Source organism: Emydura macquarii, unplaced genomic scaffold, assembly GCF_026122565.2.
Source record: "Emydura macquarii macquarii isolate MOO-44397 ecotype Brisbane River unplaced genomic scaffold, CSIRO-AGI_Emac_v2 contig_1253, whole genome shotgun sequence".
In the NCBI taxonomy this organism is placed as follows: domain Eukaryota; kingdom Metazoa; phylum Chordata; order Testudines; family Chelidae; genus Emydura; species Emydura macquarii.
Window position 1 is genome coordinate 172763 of NW_027131390.1, and position 20957 is coordinate 193719.

Genomic DNA, 20957 nt, shown 5'->3' on the forward strand with positions numbered 1-20957 from the left:
AACTATGGCACCTAGTGTTATAAAAATATCTAAGTCACACACATTAGCTTCTGTCATTTCCCCCACTGCAATGTCAGCCTAGATACATAATGCAGTATCTGCTTTGGACAGGAGGAAGAAAGATCAGACAGAGGAACCTGTGAGAGAGTAGTAATGTAATCAATTATTGAAAGGCAAGAACAAACAATAGGAGTACTTGATCCTTAAAAGCAATCTCATAACATGCAATTCATCACCCTGAAAGAAAGGAAAATTACTGAGTTAGCCATACCCACACAACTTCAGAGAAGCGGAGTCCTGAACCAAGTTCTCCTGTAAAGGGATCTGTAAGCAGGGGCTACTCACCTTGTAGTGACTTGAGCTCTTCTCAATGTGTTGTCACATACTGGGCTGCATTAGTAAGAGTATTGCCAGCAGATTGAGGGAACTGATTGTTCCCCTCTATTCAGTACTGGTGAGGCCACATTTGGAGTATTGTGTCCAGTTTTGGGCCCCCCACTACAAAAAGGATGTGGATAAGTTGGAGTTAGTCCAGCAGAGGGCAACAAAAATGATGAGGGGGCTGGAGCACAAGACTTATGAGGAGAGGCTGAGGGAACTGGGCTTGTTTAGTCTGCAGAAGAGAAGAATGAGGGGGGATTTGATAGCAGCCTTTAACTACCTGAAAGGGGGTTCCAGGGAGGATGGGGCTAAGCTGTTCTCAGTGGTAGTAGATGACAGAACAAGGAGCAATGGTCTCAAGTTGCAGTGGGGGAGGTCTAGATTGGATATTAGGAAATACTTTTTCACTAGGAGGGTGGTGAAGCACTGGAATGAGTTACTTAGGGAGGTGGTGGAATCTCCATCCTTAGAAGTTTTTAAGCTGCGGCTTGACAAAGCCCTGGCTGGGATGATTTAGCTGAGGTTAGTCCTGCTTTGAGCAGGGGGTTGGACTAGATGACCTCCTGAGGTCCCTTCCAACTCTATGATTCTATATTTCCTGGTTTTCAGAAGTTTCAGTTTTGCTCAACTTGATGTTCTGGAGAGACAAGTTATCACTGGGCAACTTCACATCTGAGTTAACAAAGTTTTGTCCTGGCCTGCAAATTGTGTCTTTTCAAAATAGACCCCAACAGTCCAGAGGTCCCTTTCCTTCACTACACTGTGGAGCTGGCTTTTGTTTATAGTTAATGGTTTTGGTTAAGCTGTTCATGTGAACTCTCTCCATTCTGAAAGGAGATGTGCTTACAAACCCTTTTTCACAACTTCCCAGCAGAGCTGTTTCCATTAGGTCTTGTAGAAATGGCTAATTCAAGAGCCTTCCTTTCTTTCACTTCTCTCAGGCTATGAGTTGCCATTGACCCAATTGAGTGTTTCCTGATATCTTGTGGAGTGTTACCTGACCTCTATATAATTTAGTAATTGCTATTCTCACCCATCTAAAATACCGTTGCCTTAGAGGCTCTTATCTTCTTTACAAGTGGCATATAAAACACATGATCCATCTGACTTTCAGAGGGCTTGGTTCTGTGCAGGCAGTATTGCAAGACACTCCTGACATCCAGATACTCCTCATTGTCCTAGACCTTCTGTCAGCCAAAGGAAACAGTGGCAAAGTAATATCCTGGTGGTTAATTGCCCCCTTATTCAAAAATTACTTTTTTTTTTTTTTTTTTTAAGTCTGAGTTTCCTGCCCACAATGACAACACCACATTAAGAGGTGATCCAGTGCAGATCCAACAGTGATCAGTTTTGATTAGAACAAGTATACTAACAATGATGGCCTGAACAACAGTGCACTGCTAGAAGTGGTTTTTGTGGAGGTGAGATGTTTCACCAGCACAGTAAGGACATACCATAGTGCTATAGTGTGAACAAGCCCTAGGCGTAAATGTACTCCAATCACACTATTCTCTGCTGAGGCACTATAGGACAGCTGCCCAAATTGCTACAGAATGAATTGCTACAACACAGTGTGGTAGATTTGGACACACAAACATGGCTAATGCATCGAATGAGTTGTACAAATCTGCTTCACATACACAACTATGGTGTAACCAGGTGAGATAAGAGTATCACAAATGGTTACAATGACAACGTACTAGTTATAGAGTAAATAAAGCCCTAGAGCAGCGATTTTCAACCTCTTCATTTGCAGACCCCTAAAATATTTCAAGTGAAGGTATGGACCCCTTTGGAAATTTTAAACATAGACTCCAGGGGGTCCACAACTATGGACCACAGGCTAAAAAGCATTGTCCTAGAGAAAAGTCTGCAAACCTCTCTCAAGAGTAACGGAACGTTGAGCAGAAAGCAGCAGTGGACATCCTAAACAAATCAGCGCAAACTTGATAGCTCAGAACTATAAAATCAGAAGGGAAAGGGAATGCAATAGATATTAATCTTCACACCTCAAGCCATAAATAAGCTAATCAATCTAACTGCTTGGGGATGGGAAGACACTACCACCATGCACCTCCCTCAAATAAGCACATCAGTGTATAATCATTATTATGAGGATTATGCACCTTCCTCTAAAGTGCACTTCAGACAGGACACTGGGCTATAAAGAGCACTTCTCTGGTCCAATACAGCAATTCCTAGGTAACTCCAAAATTTTTTCCACCCCTTCACCCCACCTCCTGCCCCCTGCACTCCATTTGCTGCAGTCACTCACACAACCCTTTTTTGTCTCTCCTGTCCTTTCTGCTTCTTTCCTTGTCATTGCCACTATCTTCTCCCAGAAGCATCCTCTGCAGCTCCTTCCGCTCCTGTTCCTCTCTCTCCCGAGACAGCTGTGAGCTGGTTTTCTTGTTCTGTAACATATTCTCAATATTTTTTCCCATCTCCTCGAAGTCACTGTCTTCAGCTGAGCTGCTATCTGTGTCTGTTGATAAGATCTCAGTTGATTCTAAAACTCTGAAACAAGAGACAGCTTCAAAGTCAGTTATCTTACAAATCACAAATGCTTCACCATCTATCCCCATCCTCCCTGCATAAATGGGATGACAAAAGTGACAGCCCTAGGTATGAAACCAACCCTCCCAAATAGTAGCCTGGAATGTATACATACCCCTCAAAACTGTTAATCAGCTTTCCCCCTTCAGCCATCCTGCAGCTCTTTGGCCAACATTTTGGTTGAAGAACATGGGGCTGGTCTACACTGAAAAGTTCCATCAGCATAGCTATGTCACTCAGGGCTGTGAAAAATCCACACCCGAGAGACACTAGTCCCTGGTGTAGTCAGAGCTAGGTCAATGGAAGAATTGTTCCATAGACATAGTTCCCACCTCTCGGATAGGTGGATTACGTGCAGCAAAGGGAGAAGCCTTCCTGTTGTTGCAGTACGTGTCTACACTGAAGTGCTGCTGCAGCTGTACCGCTGTAGCATTTTAAGTGTAGACATGGCCTTGGAATGAAGATGTAAATTTTATGAGCTGTAGTAACAAAGAAAGGTGTGGAGCTAGTAGTTGCTACCCAACAGAGATGGGATAAGAAGCTAGCAAACTGTTGCCCTAGAAACAAAAGCTCTGTGGAGTATCATATCATCCACACACCCACTTGCCAGATTATGGTACCAGACTTCCATTCTTGAGCATTCCCAAAAGGTCTGTGACCAAGAGAACACCAAAGCCATCCCAGTATTTTCTATAGACATTCCCACACAGCTCTCTTCCTCAGTGCTTTATTAACGTGGCTCAGCTGGACAGATCAACACGCATGCCCATTATGCTCTGGCGGCTCTCAGGCATTCAAAGTCCTTAATGCCCATAAGCAAAAGCAAAAGACTCTAGGCTCCTGACTGAGGGATGGACAGGGGGCTGTAAACTTACTTATTTTGCAAGTCAAAGATGCGCTGACACTCCTCTTTATATCTCTCTTGATGTTCTGCCACTGAGAACCGAGACCCACGTGCAAATTTACTCATAGGCCCCTCCCCTGAACGAGCCTGCTCTGTGGACATTGTGCGCACCACATCAATCACTTCCCAACGGGAAAGCTTCTTAATCTGAGAAACAAGACACACACCAGAAAGGGCTTCAGGAGACAGATAGGTCGGGGAGGAGGATCTGTAGTCAGAAAGGCTAGAATTAAAAGTGAGCCCTCTCCATATATCACTCTGGATCATGGACAGGGCTCCATATTGTGCAGTTCCTGGTTCAAACTCACCTCTTCTTCAGGAACACCGAATTTACGTAGAAGCTGTTTGGCATTTTTGAGAGACAGACGCCGGAGATCAGCATCCGTCCCTGTCACAGTCTTCTTCACTGGCTGCGGTTCCTTATCATCCTTTACAGAAAAAAACATAGCCTCTGAATGTCACCACACATGCCAGCCTTTTCTGTATTCTTATTCCCTTTGTCTGACATCCTCTCACACCTCTCTCATCTCTGACCCATCTTTATTCCACGTCTTCTGACTTATCCCTCTTACCCCACCACAGCCTTGGGAACATATCTACCTTCTGCTGGGTTGGTTTGTTTGGGATCTTCACATACGAGAATCCTTCACCACAACCTGTAGGATCTGCCACACCAGTCACTTCCAGAAGACACTTCCCCTTCATAGCAGCAATGAAGGCTCGTGTGGTGTTCCAAGGAGCTGTGCGCACCTGCCATAAAGGGGACGAATATGCCATCACACTTCAGTCCCTCTCACCAGGAAGAAATTTCCATCCATTGTTTTTGGCCCCAACAAAATTTCAAGCAAATTAAACAGTTTTTACTAATGTTCTCAAGTTTATTTTACTGACAGGCCACAATTTTTATGGACAAACTGAGTGAACCATAAACACACATCCAATCTGTCCTCATTCAGAGGAAACATCTAGGTTCAAACTGCTTTAAAAATACAATGCAATAAATACAGATGTCTGCGGTCCCTGATGTGCTGCGCCCTCCTGACCCGTGTTGTCACCTTAGTTCTCTCTTCTCCCCTCTAAACTGATATTCTGTCAAATTGAACAGTTTATCTCCACTGAGAATGGGACAAGGATCACCACAGAACATTCACTACTCAGTTGCCCTCTTTATCTTGGATATTTCTAAGGCTTCCATAATCTTGGTAACTGAACACTGAACAACAATTAAAAGAAGCAATGACCAAGTCCAGAGTGGTCTAGTCTCCATTTCACCATGCTCCAAGTTTTCCACCATCTCTTTTAATGGTGCTTTTCTTCTTGTCTTTCCAACTCCCAACTCAAATCCCCACCATGGATTGGTCAATGAGGAGATGCTGAGAAGGCTCTTCCCACTGTGCCTGAAAGTCTGACCGTAGGCCTACCTACCAGCAGCATCCCTGTAGAGGGAGCACAATTTTGGTAGGATCTGGGTGGATTTGGGTCTCAGTCCTAGCTATTACAACTAGTCAGTGGAGTTCAGAGCATGGTTACAATGTATTCAGGCCATCCTTTGCTTTTATATTAGCTGTAGTTTTAGCATTGATTTTACCTTCAGCCCCAGGACCCTTAGCACATACCAGGCTAGTGGAGGATAGACTTACACCCTAGCTTGCCACAGATTAAGTGTTTGTATAGGCAAGCCCTTGTATTGAGTCCATTTTTGCAGCAAGGGGTGGATTCCTCAGAAAAAAAGGAAGGGGGGAAAATCACGATTGTACAATCCACAGCCAAAAGAAAATGTGTTCTCTGTTTTAAAAAGATTTTTTTCATTTAATTTATGTATTTATTATCAGACAAATGTACAGACCATCACATGTCTAATCATTTCCCTGCTCTGCCTTGACAGTACCTCATCATCAATCTTCATCTGGAAGTCCTCTTCATTCTCTTCCTCTGGGGCAAAGAAAGATTTTTCCCCATAACCCGCATCCTGTAGAAAAACAGCAGGAAAAAAATAAAACTACCAAATTTTAAAAAGGAGGAGAGGAAACACAGAGTACTATGAGCCTGACAGTCTCCATCAGAGAACCCACCAAGTGTACCTGCACAGACCTGATTGTGTGTTTACAGAACACACTTTGGAGAAAGATTCACTCACCAGGAATTTAACAAAGTTGAACATGTATCAGCCTTTTTGGACAAACTCTGAAATCCTGACTTCAAAAAATAAATTGCTTTCAAAGCAAGTCCTGCGCCACCACATGCTGACCAATTACACCTCTACAGGTATAGTCCCATGTGCAAGCTAGCCCACTGGCCAGGCCTTCCACTCACTAACTCATTCTCCATACCTCTTCTCAGCCTCTGGGATGTCCTATTTCCACTAGAAACTTCCTCATCTAAAAAGGGGGCAGGTGAGTAAACCCATACAATAGGATGGGAATCTAATGGCTCCCTTTTGTCATGTATCCAATTCCCTTCCTGAGGTACAGAAGAGGATTTAGGTGTTTGCCCCAGAGCCAAGATGCTAATCTACCAAAACTACGGCAAAGTTAGCCTCCCACTGTGGAAGGTTGATCCTTGCTTTATCCTCCACATGGAGTTATTTGTAATTTATCGGCATATTTTAGTTAGCCTGTAAGTGACATTTACCTTTAGCCGCTGTTCAGCTGCAATCATGCTATAATAGGCACAGCACTGCTCTGGAGATACCATTGCTCTTATTTCCTCTTCTGTTGGTAATCTGAAATCTGACTTTAATACCCACCAATTTGAGTCCATCCCTGAAAAAATGCAGAGATGAGGAGGTTACTTACATGTAACTGGAGATTCTTCGAGATGCGTGGTTTCCAGCTGTATTCCACTGAGGGTTTACGCATGCACACCATGTGTCCGGAGTCAGAGATTTTGAAAATAGTAGTGTCCATTGGTCCACACACGTGACCTTGGCTCACCTCATGATTTCGTCTGAGGTGATAAAGGGTGAGGCGGACTGACCACATCTCTAGTTCCTTCTCCACCGTGAATACAAGAGATCCGCAGCAGAGGGGAAGGAGGGCAGGCAGTGGAACACAGACAGGGACCATACATCTCAAAGAACCTCCAGTTACAAGTAAGTAATCTCCTCTTCTTCTTCGAGTGATGGTCCCTATTGTATTCCACTGATAGTGATTAACAAGCAATACCTAAGTTGGAGAAGGGTACGAGCATGAGGATGGAATGGTTGAGCAAATGACAGCCATGCCAAATTAGACATCCGTCAGAGTGTCTTGCATCAAAGCGTAAGGCATAGCAAAGGCATGCACTGAACTCCACATGGCCACTCCGCATATGTCCCAAAGTGGCACATTGTGAAGGGTGGCTATTGTTGATGCCTAGGCTCTTGTAGGATGGGACCTCACTGTAGGGCATGAAAGCAGTCCTGAAAACTGATAGCACAGTGTAATGTACCCCGAAATCCAGATGGAGATTTTCTGTGTCGAGATCACCTGTCCCTTAACTCTCTCAGCTATTATAATAAACAATCATGGGGATTTCCTGACTGGCCTAGGTAGAAAGCCACGGCCGTCTGGACGTCAAGGAAGTGAAGCCGTCATTCCTCTTCTGCGGCTTTGGGAAGAAAGCAGGTAAGTGGATGGGTTGGTTGAGGTGAAATTGGGATGAGACCTTTGGCAGAAACTTGGGATGTAGGTTCAGAAGACTATCTTTATGAAAAGTGGTGAAAGGAGGGTCCACCATCATGGCCTCAAGTTCACCTATCCATCTCACCAAAGTGAGCCACAAAACAGACAACTTTCATGGAAAGCAGAGTTATAGAACATGAAGCGAGCAGTTCAAAAGGGTGTTTCATTAGCATCAATAGAACTAGGTGGACCTTGAGAGAGTTGAGGGTGAGACCAGATGCTTTCAAGGACAGGAGGTAATCTAAAAGAAGGGGAATCTCCACCTCTTCTTGGGAAAGTCATTTCCGTTGGACCCAAGATGTGAAGTGCTTCCACTTGAGGCATCCAGTGGACTCTTTCCTGCTGCTTGAGAGGATTTTTGCACTTCTGATGAACACTCATTCTAGAGAAGATGCCCATCCAAATACCACACTCTGGAGGTGAAATGTCTGTGGATCAGGATGTCTGATCTTGCCATTGTGTTGCGTTAGTAGCTCGGAAACAATGGGGGTAAGAAGTAGGGGGTGGGATGACATGCAGAGAAGGTTGGGGAAGCAGAACTGTTGGGGCCAGAATGGGGTGATCAGGACCCGTTGCTCTCTCCCACCTGATTTTGTGGAGTACTCGTGGCAGGAGCAGCAGAGTAGGGAAGGCGTAGTTTACCTAGTCTAACCAGCGGAGTATGAGAGTATTGCCCCAAGAGTGGGGACCAATACCCATCTGGAGCAATATATGATGCATTTGTTGTTGGCAGGGGAGGCGAAGAGGTCCCTGGTCAGAGTCCCCAATTGGCAGAAGATGTCACTGACTACAGTGTCGTGAAGTTTCCACTCGTGATCTGTGACGAATCTTCTGCTGAAGGAGTCTGCAACACGTTCTGAGTCCCAGAAGATAGGCTGCAAACAGGATCTTGTGGGCAACACACCAATTGCATACACTGACTGCCTACGCACACAGAATGGCTGACTTTGTGCCCCCATTGGTTGATGTAACACACCATGGTGGTGTTGTCCGACATGATAAGAATATGACGGGAGAAATGCTCGGCATGCCTTCCATGCAGCCCAGAGTTCCAGAATGTTGATGTGCATCATGGATACTCGAGGGGTTCATATTCTCTGTGTCATGTGGCATCCCATGTGTGCTCCCCACCCTACAACAGAGACATCAGTGATCCTCCTCCTGTCTGGGGAGGATGGGAACCACGCAGACCTGTCATGGGTCCATCCACCTCTGGAGGGAGAAGAGTATCTTGGGAGGAACTGCCAGTATAAGGTTCCTGGCATAGCATGTGGATGAGTAAATCTGGAGCCAAATCTGGAGGCAGCAAAGGTCAAGATGAGTGAAGGCAGTAGTGTATGTGTACAACACCAGATGGCCCAGGAGAGATAGGCAAGCCCTGGCTGGGACATAGGGACTGTTGATTGCTATGGCTAAAAGTTCTTGCAGAGTCTGGAATCTGTCCCTTGGTAGGTAAGCTAGTGCTGTAACTGAAATGACAGAGGCCCTTATGAAGTCTAGGGACCATGGGGACCCAAAGTTGATTTTTCAACGTTGATGCTGACTCTGAGTGAGGAAAGGAATCTGAGCAACATGGAGGTTGAGATCCAGGCTTCATCATCTCTGGATCGCACTGCTAGGAGCCAGTCATCGAGATAGGGGAATACAAGGACCCTATAACACCTGAGGTTGGCCACCATGATGGAGAAAACATTGGTGAAGACTCTGGGAGTAATGGTGAGTCCGAATGGCAGGACCCTGCATTGAAAAGGCTGAGGGCGTACTGTGAATCTCAGGAACCATCTGTGAGCTGGATATTCATTCAGGCAGCCATGACTCCCAACCAAACTCCCAAGAAAAAGACCCCCAATTTTATTCCTAAAACAAACAAACTACTAAAAACTAATATATAAACTATAAAAACTATCTATATACAATTGAATATTTAAAGTGTGTCACATGCAAAAGAACATTAATAGTTCCAACCCACACCACATGGCTGTGAGAAGCAACTGGAGATGTGGTCAGTCTGCCCTGCCCTTTATCAGCTCAGATGAAACCATGAGGCAAGACAAAGGCGCATGTGTGGGCCAACGGACACTACTACTTTCAAAATCTCCGGCTTCAGATGCATGGTGAACATGCATAAACCCTTAGTGAAACACACAAGAGATTATCACTCAAAGAACCACCCATATTGAGTGATTTACTGCAAATGCCAGACAGCATCATCATCTCAGCTACATTGCAAATCTCACGGATTTTAGTGCAACATCAGTAACGAGAACAAATTAAACAAATCCCCTGCTATTAAAAACAAATTAGGATTAGAGACATATTTTTTGCTTCAACTCCGTTTATCATGGTCAAAGCCGCCCAGCTAAGAGACCACTGTACCACCTCTTCCCCTGCCCTTGAACAATTCCCTTTCAAATGTGTATAAATACGGTGATCCCCCCAATACCCCAACTATGTCCTCGTCTCATTTCCCAGCATCCCTATAAATCCTTTTCTTGTCATTTTCCAATGTAGAGCTCTACACTGCTTCCTTCTTGCCTCTGTTTCTGTCGTTCTGTGCATGAACCAGACTGTCAAACTCTTAGGGCAGAAGCAAGGATTCAGTGTGTCTTTGTCTGTAAGACATAATATGCACCTTCACACTCAGTAAGAATTTCTCCTAGTGCCAGTGTGGAAATGAGGGGATTGTGTGCAAGTTAGTATATTAAGTTCAGTGCCAACCTGATAAATCCCTGCCCCAAAGGGCTTACAACAGCAATGTTCAACCTGTGGCCACTTTCGGCCCCCGAGTTCAACTGAGTTAACTGTTACAATTTTTCTTCTTATTTTTTAATTGAAAAATTGTTTGCTGAGCCATGCCTTTAGGATTTTTAAACGAGTGCATTCAAATAAGACTCTTCACTGCACGGTCCCGCTGCTTCCCCTGCAGCTCCAGGAGAAGCAAAAAGTCCCGATGGTTTGCATCAGACCAGCTGCTGTCCTTTCCCAGCTGCTCAGCAGCTCCTCTGTAGGCCACTTGCTGCACTGCAGGGGCAGAAGAAGTGTAGTGGCTCCATGGCCTTTTCCTGCAAAGCTATGGAAGGTACAGTCACAAAGTCAGAGCTGAACTGGCTTTGCTGAGCCTGGAGAAATAGCTGACGCACTATTGTGGCCCCTTGACCTTTTTGAAATAATATGGTGAGGTCTCAGGCTGAAGAGGCTGGACATCACTTGTTCACATTCAAACAACCTAGAGCACATAAATGGAGGTGGATGTGGCCTTCCCTTTTGGGAAGAGATTGGCTTTTAGCTGTTTCTTAAAGGTGGTAACAGGATGGCAGACTAAAAAGGTGACCTTGATGAGTGATTAGTGAGCTACATGGAAGGCTATGGATTACCTGTGCGTTTAAAGTCAGCACATAGCTTCAGCCGCTTTCGAATGCTGCTCTCAGAGTGGGAAGGAAATGCCTTCTTGATATCCTCCATGCGAATTCTCCGGGGACGGTCTCTGCTCTTCCAGAACAAGCGATAAATGAAGACCTAGAAAGCAAGCCAAGAAAACTGCTGTATGTTTTGTGTGCTGAGTACACACTGAATATGGAATTTATTATAGACAGGGCTCATAGTGCTGCCTATATTTAAGGATGACCAACATTTCCCATCAGAATAGCCCATTTTCCATTGCTTGTAATTTTATCAAACTAACCATTTGGGCATAAATTTTCCATGCCAGGTGTTTGCTTGCCTAAGGCTGAATTTTTTTGGAAAATTTCAACCAAAATGGCTCAGCCATTTCCAAGAACAAGATTAGTGAAAAATGTGTTTTGCCCAAGTTAAAAAAAAATTCTTATGACTTCCATGAGAATCTCCGTTTGGAACAGGGACTTGAAATTTGACAGGAGGAGGTAACACTGGGGTGAGGAATATGCCTTTTGCTGGTCCTGTGAATAAACACCACAAATTTGGAAAAAAGTTAAACCTGTGAAAAAATCTCAGTTCACACATGTTCAGTGCAGACTTTCTAATTTGGCAGCTAAATTCTAGAGATTTAGTTCACATTTAAAAAGCATGCTCCAGTACAGGGTAGCAGGTACTGAGCAGGACCTTCCCTGCAATTGCTCTTCCCACCTACTGTAACACTGGTCACAGAAACTGAGAGTTGGGAGATTCTTCTATTCTCAATTCTTACCCTACTGACAGTGGCTCTGTCGGCGCCACAGGATCAATTTTGTGGTATCGATTAAGCAGCAGTGGAGACTTGCTCAATTGATCCGGAAATCAACACCATTAATCCACCCCCGCAAAAAGAGTAACTCTGCATCAACAGGTGGGCATTTCCCGTTGGCGCAGTGTATTGGGGATGCCGCAGTAGAACTTAGGAAGTCGATAGGAGATACACAAGCTACTCCACGTAGCTTGCATATCTCCTGTTGACTGCCACCGAATTTCACCAGCGGTGTAGACCAAGTCTCAAGTAGTATGGAGAAGTAAGCAACCTGTCTGAAATGCAGAGAGGACCCACAAGGGGGCACAAAAGAGAGTAGATTCAGGCTAGCCACCAGAACCAAAACTTTTCATCAGCAGTCACTAATTGTGTGTTTCTCATTTTCTAGGCGCCTGATTTACAGAAGTGTTCTGCCTTCACAACTGGCACGGAAGTAGCCGAACCTGTGCTTTGCACATATAAAGGGATATATAATGTTAAGTTGAAGAATCAAGTCCTAATCATCTCAAACTAAGCACTCAAAATTGGTGGAAACTTTTTATTTTCTTCTTGATGCCCCAGTTCCCCATCTGTAAATAGTAGTAATAATACCCTATCACCTCCCAGAGGTGTTGTGAAAATAAATTAATTAATATTTATGAAACATTTAAATAGTATAATGATAAGTACCATATAACGGTCCAGGAGGAAATGAATAATTCTGTCTTCAGTGCAGAGCTTGAATAGTGTGCAGTAAATAAGGCCTGGGCCACACATTGAATGATGAAGCTAAAACAAACTACTGAATACCTGTTCATTCAATGAGCACTGTCCATCCTGTTCACTGAATAAGACAGGATTTGTGTGGAAAAAAGAAATCGTATGTGATCGTGTTATTAAAGACTATCATAATGCATATGCACAAGGTGACCAAATCAAGTCTGCATGGGCAGCCTTAAGTCTGACATTTCTGAACTTTTGCATACTTGACTTTGCAACTGTAACTGTCTTTTAACATGTTTGTGTTCAAGTAACAGTATACATCCCTGATTGCAGACTGAAATCCCTTATATACTAGCCCTCTGAACTCCTGTCATGTCGAACAGCAGAAACGGTTTCTGTGCTTCAGAGTGGAATTTTAGATTGGACAACGGCAGCAAACCAGATAATTTAACCACAAACTGTTATGTTGTGATAAAGTGACTTTTTTATCTTTTCTTTTATATTAGTATACTGAGTAGTTCATAATAAATATGGATATATAGTAGATTGTGTTTGATACTACATTTAGTGTATGATTTTATCAGCTGGAAAAGAGACCAAAAAAGGTGTTAGCTTTTAATTTTCTATATAACTATCTAAAATATTATACAAACATACTCCTGCAATTTAAGAAAATTTTAGTTGCCAAAGCAAACTCACAAGTATTAAAAGTATTTCAAATCATGCTATCTATTTCAAATAGAAATGTAATTCATAAAAGTGTAAGAGGTATTTGTTTTATACTAAAAATGATATTTTCAATTTATACACTGAGAGGCTAATGTGAAATAAAAACCTAAAGTGAACCCAACCAAAATTTTATAAGGTACAAGTGACAAAGAGGCCTAACTGATGGGATTCATGGTTTCACAGAGACAGATTAAGATATGAAGTGGTCCTACCAACTTTATCACTGAAGTGACTGGAATAACCAACTACGGAAAAAAAACAGAGCTATTTTGTCTCACTTCATTATTATTACATCTTATTGCTGTTGAATCAAGCAAATAAGACAAAAACTTTATATTTCTGCAGTGAGTTACTAAAAAAGTACAGCATCCAAGAATATGAAGAGACTGTATTGTGAGGACTATCCTAATTTTATTATGAACTTCAAAATGGACATTTCTGCAGACAGACAAGAGTACTGAAGGAAAAAGTGCAACTGGAAAAAGCATGGTGTCATGCAAAACTGGCCAAAAGATACAATGAAAGCCACCTGGAAAGCCACCTGAATTAGTGGGTTCTCGGTTACTGCCTGAATTAACGGGTGTCTTAAACAACTATCACCCTAAATGCAGAACTGGTGGCAAAATATTTGCAAAATGGTATGGCCTAACATATCTTACACTGGGATACCGTAAGATATCATCAGTCTTGGTAAATTGGAGAATTAGTCTGAAATCAATAAGATAAAATTCAATCAAGACAAGTGCTGTACTTCGGAAGGAAAAATAAAATGTACAAATACAAAATGGGAAATAACTGGGTAGGCAGCAGTACTGCAGAAAAGAACATGGGGGTTATAGTGGATCACAAACTGAATGAGTCAACAATGTGGTACGCCAACAATTGAGGAAGAGGCAGATGTCATTCTGGGAACGAAGAGGAGTATTGCTTGCAAAACTGGAAGTAACTGTTCTGCTCTACTCAGCACTGTTAAGGCCTCAGATGGAGCACTGTGTCCAGGTTTGGGCACCAGACTTCAAGAAAAATGCAAACTGGAGAGAGTCCCGAGGAGAACAAAAATAATAAGAGGTTTAGAAAACATGGCCTATAGGGAAAGATTGTAAGAAATGGGCATGTTCAGTCTAGAGAAGAGAAGGCTGGGAAGAACATGATGATAGAATTCAAATATGTAAAGTGTTGTTATAAAGAGAACAGTGATCAATTGTTCTTCATATCCACTGAAGATAGGACATGAAATAATTGTCTTAGGTTGTAGAAAGGGGATGTAGGTTTGAATTAGGAAAAACTTTCTAACTATAAGGATAGTTAAGTACTGGAACAAGTTAGCTAGATTGGTTGTGGAATCCCCATGTCATTCGAGGTGTTTAAGAACAGGTTAGAAAAACACCTGTCAAAGATGGATTAGATGACCTCTACAGTCCCTTCAAACCCCACATTTATATGACCCTATGAGACGTTTGCAAATGAAGAATTAGAGAGTCACAAGCAAAGGGGAACAACTGCAAAACAAAACCTGCAAAAGGCAATCGTGGGTTTTCTCACTGGATGAAAAGGGGTAACTTGTGCTATGGTTAGACTATTTCAAGTCATTGTCAAAAGCATAGCATAGCCACTTTCTGTTTGCCAAATGACATCCAGGCCACACTACCAATCAAAATGGATCAAAATGGGTGTGTTATGTTTGCATTTTGCTTCCTGAAGATGACACATCCTGACAAGAGAGACAGAAAGGGAACACAAACTAGCCACCAAAGAGCACCTCCGGTCTGGTAACAAGTGAAGTCATGCTGTAAATCGAGCATTCTATTAACTTTGTTTCTTTTACATCTCTTTAGGGAGATTTTCAAATCAAGAAAGAACAAGAAAACAACTATTAAATGGTCTTTTGGATTAAAACTACCCAAATAAACTTCCTATCTCTCTCAAGAAACCAGTCATTGAAACTGTGAAGCTGAGCTGGAAAACATACCTTCATATCAATTCCAACTGGAAAGTGACAAAAATATTTGAATATGTGTTGTTTTTTTACCCAAACAACTGGATTACACATTAAGCTCAATGCTTTTCCAACATTATTTACCTTAGCTGATGTCTTGGAAATGACAAACTTATAACACTTACTTGTGTTTCACTAACAAGTTCAACTTAGTTGCCTAGAAATAATGGTAAGTGAATAAATAATTGAGAGTTTTGAGGTTGGAACAACTCATTACAAATAGTACCAGGTAGAGTTAGCGTTAAAAAGAAACTACGCACCCTCCAAAAAAGATAGTTGAGAAAAAAACTGAATGTTTCATAGAGATTAAACTAGAAAAGGCAGGCTTCTGTGACCAAGAGAATTTGACAGCTTCTTAGACAAAAAGAGGAAGAAAATTTGAATAGATTTGTAAGTGATGACTACTGGTTAAAATTCCATAGAAGCTAGAATTAGTTTTAAATTTTTACCTGCAAGTTTTATTTGGGCTTAATGTGTGATAATTTTGTGTGTGTAAGTGGGAAAACTTGGCTATGAGTATCTCCTGGGTAAGAATTTTTAATTAAATTGACATTTTTAGCAATTAAGTGATTGTTTAAATTTATAACATTTAACTTTACAGATGTTGGGTTGAACTATTACCGACAGTCCCGTAATTTAACTGTTAATAAGCCTATTTGTCAAATCAACAAGGGCATGTATTTAAGGATCCACAGTTCTGTCTTGGTACCAAAATCACTTGCCGAAACTAGCACAGAACTAGAGTTAGTTCACCTACATAATAAGACTTGGATTCATTGGTTTGATTTATTACTTTTTAGTAACTCTGTTAAATTTATTCCTATGTAAATTCATTCTCGTAAATTATGTGAACACTTCCAATATTTATTTTGCTTTCTGTAGCTTCTTATTTGCTTTTAGATTCTATTTTAGCTATTAAAAAACTTAAGTTTTCAGTAAGTCTGCAGTCTGCACTTTATCTAAGATACAAAGAACCATTAGAAACTCGATATAGGATAGGTAACTGGTTAATTAAAATTACTTAACCAAAGTATTTTATACCATATTATTCTTACCTCTGAAATGAAGAAGAGGCCATAGCAGGGACCATAGGCACCTCAGTTCAGGACAGACCTTACAGGCCTGTAGCTATCATGTGCTCTCTCCAGTTTCTCTTAGTGGAATCATCCCCACAATGTGTCTATCACATACCTGTAAAAAGTCTCTGATGTGGGTATTGGCCCGTTTGGAATTGGGACCAGGAACTTCGAAGAGGGGGCACTCCTGTCCAACTACAAAGATATCAACCAGCTCCCGAATGTAACAGCCTTGTCGTGTCCGGATAATTAGGAAATCTGTTTCTGGCATCTTATGCAGATAAATGGGGGCCCGGAAGAGGTTGTTTTCAAATGCCTGACAAGAGAAACAAACCAAAATTTGAAAGATAGATGCTGATCATTAGAGATGTTGCAACACCAACAACGGCCCTGAAAGACACACAGCAAGATACGGTCATCATGACCACACCAATATTCTTTTACATCACCACATGTACATTTACAGAGCTGGATGCATTTCTTGCACCAGAGACTAATTAACTGAAGTGAGACAAGACATGGGACAACAGTTAAAGTAAGGGAAGGAAAACAAAGCATGAAGGATGCCTCAGACTGCGCTTTAAGGTGGGATTTGAAAGAGGGCAGAAAGTGTACTTGGAAGAGAGGAAGGTGATCAGGAACAGTCAACACAGATTCACCAAGAGAAAGTCATGCCTGACCAACCTGATTGCTTTCTATGATGAGGTGACTGGCTCTGTGGATGTAGGGAAGGCGGTAGGTGTGATATACGTTGACTTTAGCAAAGCTTTTGATACTGTCTCTCACAATATTCTTATCAGCAAGTTAAAAAGTTATGGGTTGGATGAATGGACTATAAAATGGATAGAGAACTGGCTAGAGCATAGGGCTCAATGAGTAGTGATCAATGGCTCCATGTCTAGCTGGCAACCGGTCACAAGCGGAGTGCCCCAGGGGTCAGTCCTGGGGCCGGTTTTGTTCAACATCTTCATTAATGATCTGGAAGACGGGGTAGATTGCACCCTCAGCAAGTTTGCGGATGACACTAAGCTGGGGAGAGTGGTAGATACCCTGGAAGGTAGGGATAGGATACAGAAGGACCTAAACAAACTGGAGGATTGGGCCAAAAGAAATCTAATGAGGTTCAACAAAGACAAGTGCAGAGTCCTCCACTTAGGAAGGAAGAATCCAATGCACAGCTATAGCCTGGGGACCAACGAGCTGGGCAGCAGTTCTGCAGAAAAGGACCTGGGGGTTACAGTGGATAAAAAGCTGGATATGAGTCAGCAGTGTGCCCTGGTTGTCAAGAAGGCTAATAGCATATTGGGCTGCATTAGTAGGAGCATTGCCAGCAGATCATGGGAAGTGATTATTCCCCTCTATTCGGCATTGGTAAGGCCGCATTTAGAGTATTGTGTCCAGTTTTGGGCCCCCCACTACAAAAAGGATGTGGACAAGTTGGAGAGAGTCCAGCAGAGGTCAACAAAAATGATTAGGGGGCTGGAGCACATGACGTATGAGGAGAGGCTGAGGAAACGGGTCTTGTTTAGTCTGCAAAACAGAAGAATGAGGGGGGATTTGATAGCAGCCTTTAACTACCTGAAAGGGGGTTCAAGGGAGGATGGGGCTAGGCTGTTCTCGGTGGTGGCAGATGACAGAACAATGAGCAACCGTCTCACGTTGCAGTGGGGGAGGTCTAGGTTGGACATTAAGAAAAAGTTTTTCACTAGGAGGGTGGTGAAGCACTGGAATGGGTTACCTAGGGAGGTGGTGGAATCTCCATCTTTAGAGGTTTTTAAGCTGTGGCTTGACAAAGCCCTGGCTGGGATGATATAGCTGAGGTTAGTCCTGCGTTGAGCAGGGGATTGGACTAGATGACCTCTGAGGTCCCTTCAAACTCTAATATTTTATGATTCCAACCAAGACAACATAAATACAAGTACAAAGCTGGGAAGTGGGGGAAGGGAGCAGTTAGCAGTAAGAAGAGACGAGAGAACACTATGCTCAGATACAGGAGCAGAGTTACTAGGGTCTTGAAGGTGAGGCACCTGAATGCAGTAGCATTGGGGAATACACAACCAGTGCAACAGGAAAACAGGTAGCTTTAGCAGAGGCATCCCCAGTAAATACAGTGATAGGCACTTTACAACTACCAAGACAGGTGTAGGGCAGACAGAAATAGGGAGGCCAGAAAAGACGGTTTAAGTAATCAAATGTAAATCAAAGCTGTGACAAGGGTTTTAGAAATAGGGTAGTGATGAAAGGACAGATTTTGGCGATATAAAGAGGAAAAATAGCACTTTAAAAAGCTAGATATGAAGGGAGAAGAAAAGAGAAATGTCAGATGACAAGACAGGTGCAGAGCGCAGAGACTGAAAGGAAAGTACTGTCCGCTCCTCCCTATTTATCTTTATATCACCTCCCCACCACACCATCTCTGTCACTCATAATGCCAGCCTTGTAACCATCTGTCAGATTCTCCCATGCTGCCCCCATGGATGGAACAGGACCCACCCATAGCTGATCACAAGGCCACTATCCTCTCTACATCTCAACCCTTCTTCAAGGTCAATTTTGTCCACAAAGCCCACAAGAAATCACTAACTAAATCATCTCCTTAGTAAGAAGTGCATCTGGGGGCCGGGGGAGAGAGACTGACCTGACACTGGGATTAGAGGGGTAGAAAGACCAGGAAGAGGGAATGGGAGGAATTTAAGTTGAACCCATAAACCCTGAACTATTAAGCTGTAGCCCATCATACTCCTTCCCCTGCTGCTCATGTGCTGGATCACTATCCCCCCATCGTTCACCTATCTTTTCTTTCTCAGATTATACACTCTACCAATCATGGCTGCCACCACCAGCATCTCCTGTGACCCCAGGATGACACTGTGGGCCCTTTGCTTATCTGATCTTAAAAAGCATTCTAGTCAGACATGGCTAAGGAGAGGGAGGGAATCAATGACATCACCACCAGATTTGGCTACGTTCTGAACAGCACTAGAATGAGAGACTTGGCTTCCAGGTGTCACCACCTTCCTCATGTGTTCTTTCCTTCTCAATTGTATTCTCTGTCCTCTCACGCTGCTTTTGCCCTTTTGTTTAATGTGAGCGTGGTGTAACCAGCTGAGGCTGCATCTCATGCAGTACTGTTGTAAGTCTGACCAGTGAGGCAGCCAAAAGCAATGCTCTAAATAGCCCAGTGCTGGTTCAAGTTTGCGAGATCTCAAAGTGGCTAACAAGACCTGGTGCTGTACCCCTGTTTGGCCAGCAGAATGGTGCAGCCTAAGACAAAAGCTGTATTTTCTATTATTTTCTCTCTCCTCTTGTGTACATTCTGAATTACAGAAAGCAAAATTGAACCTTAGCAAAGGCAGCAACAAACCATCTCAACTAATTTCTTTTTTCGCCAAAAAGGACAGCTACTACTATCTTTAATACTATCTAAAAACTATTAAACAAGGGATTTTCCGTTTTAAAAACACTCTACAGCTAAAGGGAAAGGAAATAAAATATAGTTAAAATAAAAACCGTGCTTAACGCTTTATATTTTAAATGCTTTAACTGTTTTTTCTGTACCTTTAATAAAAGGTTATGCTGTCACTACACTAAGCAAGCTAAGGTCTCTGTAACTCAAAAACCTAAATCACATTTTATTGTTTAGTGTCGAAAAGTAACAGGGTCAGCTTAACACCTTTAACTCTCTGGTCTCATCTATTCCATTAAAACAAAACTCATCTCACCTGCAGTAACTGGCCTGGATGCAGAGATCCCAGGAACGGAGATGTATGACAGTAAACAGTCTCTCCATATTTACAATCTGGTGCTCCAGGATCTTTGCCAGGTTTCTGTAAGAGGCAATGCCGCTCCAGTTAGTACTCAGCAACAGGCAGCAGGAAGCTGCTACCAGACAGCAAACCCAGCACACTACTGGGCAAAAGCACAGTCCACACCAATTACTTTAATAAGAAAATTTTAGAACAATAGATTACCACCTTATTAAGCATAAAGCATAACTAAAGCAGATAGAGCAGGATAGTGTGATGATTACCCAGTGCTCAGGAGCAGGTGGGTTGCTTTTGTTATGACGTTTATGCTGGTCTAATCTGGTATAAATTCTCCACTTTCCTTTGTCAAACACACATTATTTATACCTTGTTTTGTAACATTATGCAAGTGCAAATTATCAAAATTATCTTATTTATAAACTTTTTTTTTAAATTAACTAAATGTTTACTTATTTTGCTAAAACTTTAATTTGTACAATTTTTATTTCTTTAGCCACTGTTGTTTTATTTATTGCTTTTGTGTTTTATTGTTTTGTTTTTTGTTTAAACACCATTTTCATTTTTACTCATTTGTTTTTTGTGGCCTTGGAGTTGCTGGTTGGCTAGTCCTGTTGAGTTATTATTTATTCTCACTAGTCCATTTTACCAGAGAGATTTACACCTGGCTGGTAATCACACATTTGTCTGGTTTGCTTTGCCCTATTATTTACACAGAATTTACACAAGAATTCACTGCAGATAAAACACAGACACCTAACCAGATTTTATTTTAAACACCCTTTTAAGTTGTTTTAACAGTTTTGAAAGCTAGGCAAACAAGACTGGAAATAAAGTGCACATTTTTTAAAGGGAGGGTAATTAACCATTGGAACAATTTGCCAAGGGTTGTGGTGGATTCTCCATCACTGACAATTTTTAAATCAAGATTGAATGTTTTTCAAAAAGTTCTGTTCGAGGAATTATTTGAGGAAGTTTCATGGCCT

The 20957-nt window shown here is 42.3% G+C and overlaps 1 protein-coding gene across 5 annotated transcripts in view; it reads right to left on the reverse strand.

Moving 5' to 3' along the window:
* TAF1 (TATA-box binding protein associated factor 1) overlaps positions 1 to 20957 on the reverse strand; it is an 86735-nt gene that overhangs the window by 33234 nt on the left and 32544 nt on the right. For all 5 annotated transcript variants that reach the window (XM_067547929.1, XM_067547927.1, XM_067547928.1 and 2 more), the window contains 9 exons: positions 19930 to 20034; positions 16323 to 16523; positions 10878 to 11019; positions 6473 to 6603; positions 5730 to 5810; positions 4442 to 4591; positions 4150 to 4269; positions 3813 to 3988; positions 2657 to 2898 (listed from right to left, as the gene is read on the reverse strand). In XM_067547929.1, the coding sequence (XP_067404030.1) occupies positions 2657 to 2898; positions 3813 to 3988; positions 4150 to 4269; positions 4442 to 4591; positions 5730 to 5810; positions 6473 to 6603; positions 10878 to 11019; positions 16323 to 16523; positions 19930 to 20034 (1348 nt within the window). The remainder of the gene's footprint in view (positions 1 to 2656; positions 2899 to 3812; positions 3989 to 4149; positions 4270 to 4441; positions 4592 to 5729; positions 5811 to 6472; positions 6604 to 10877; positions 11020 to 16322; positions 16524 to 19929; positions 20035 to 20957) is intronic.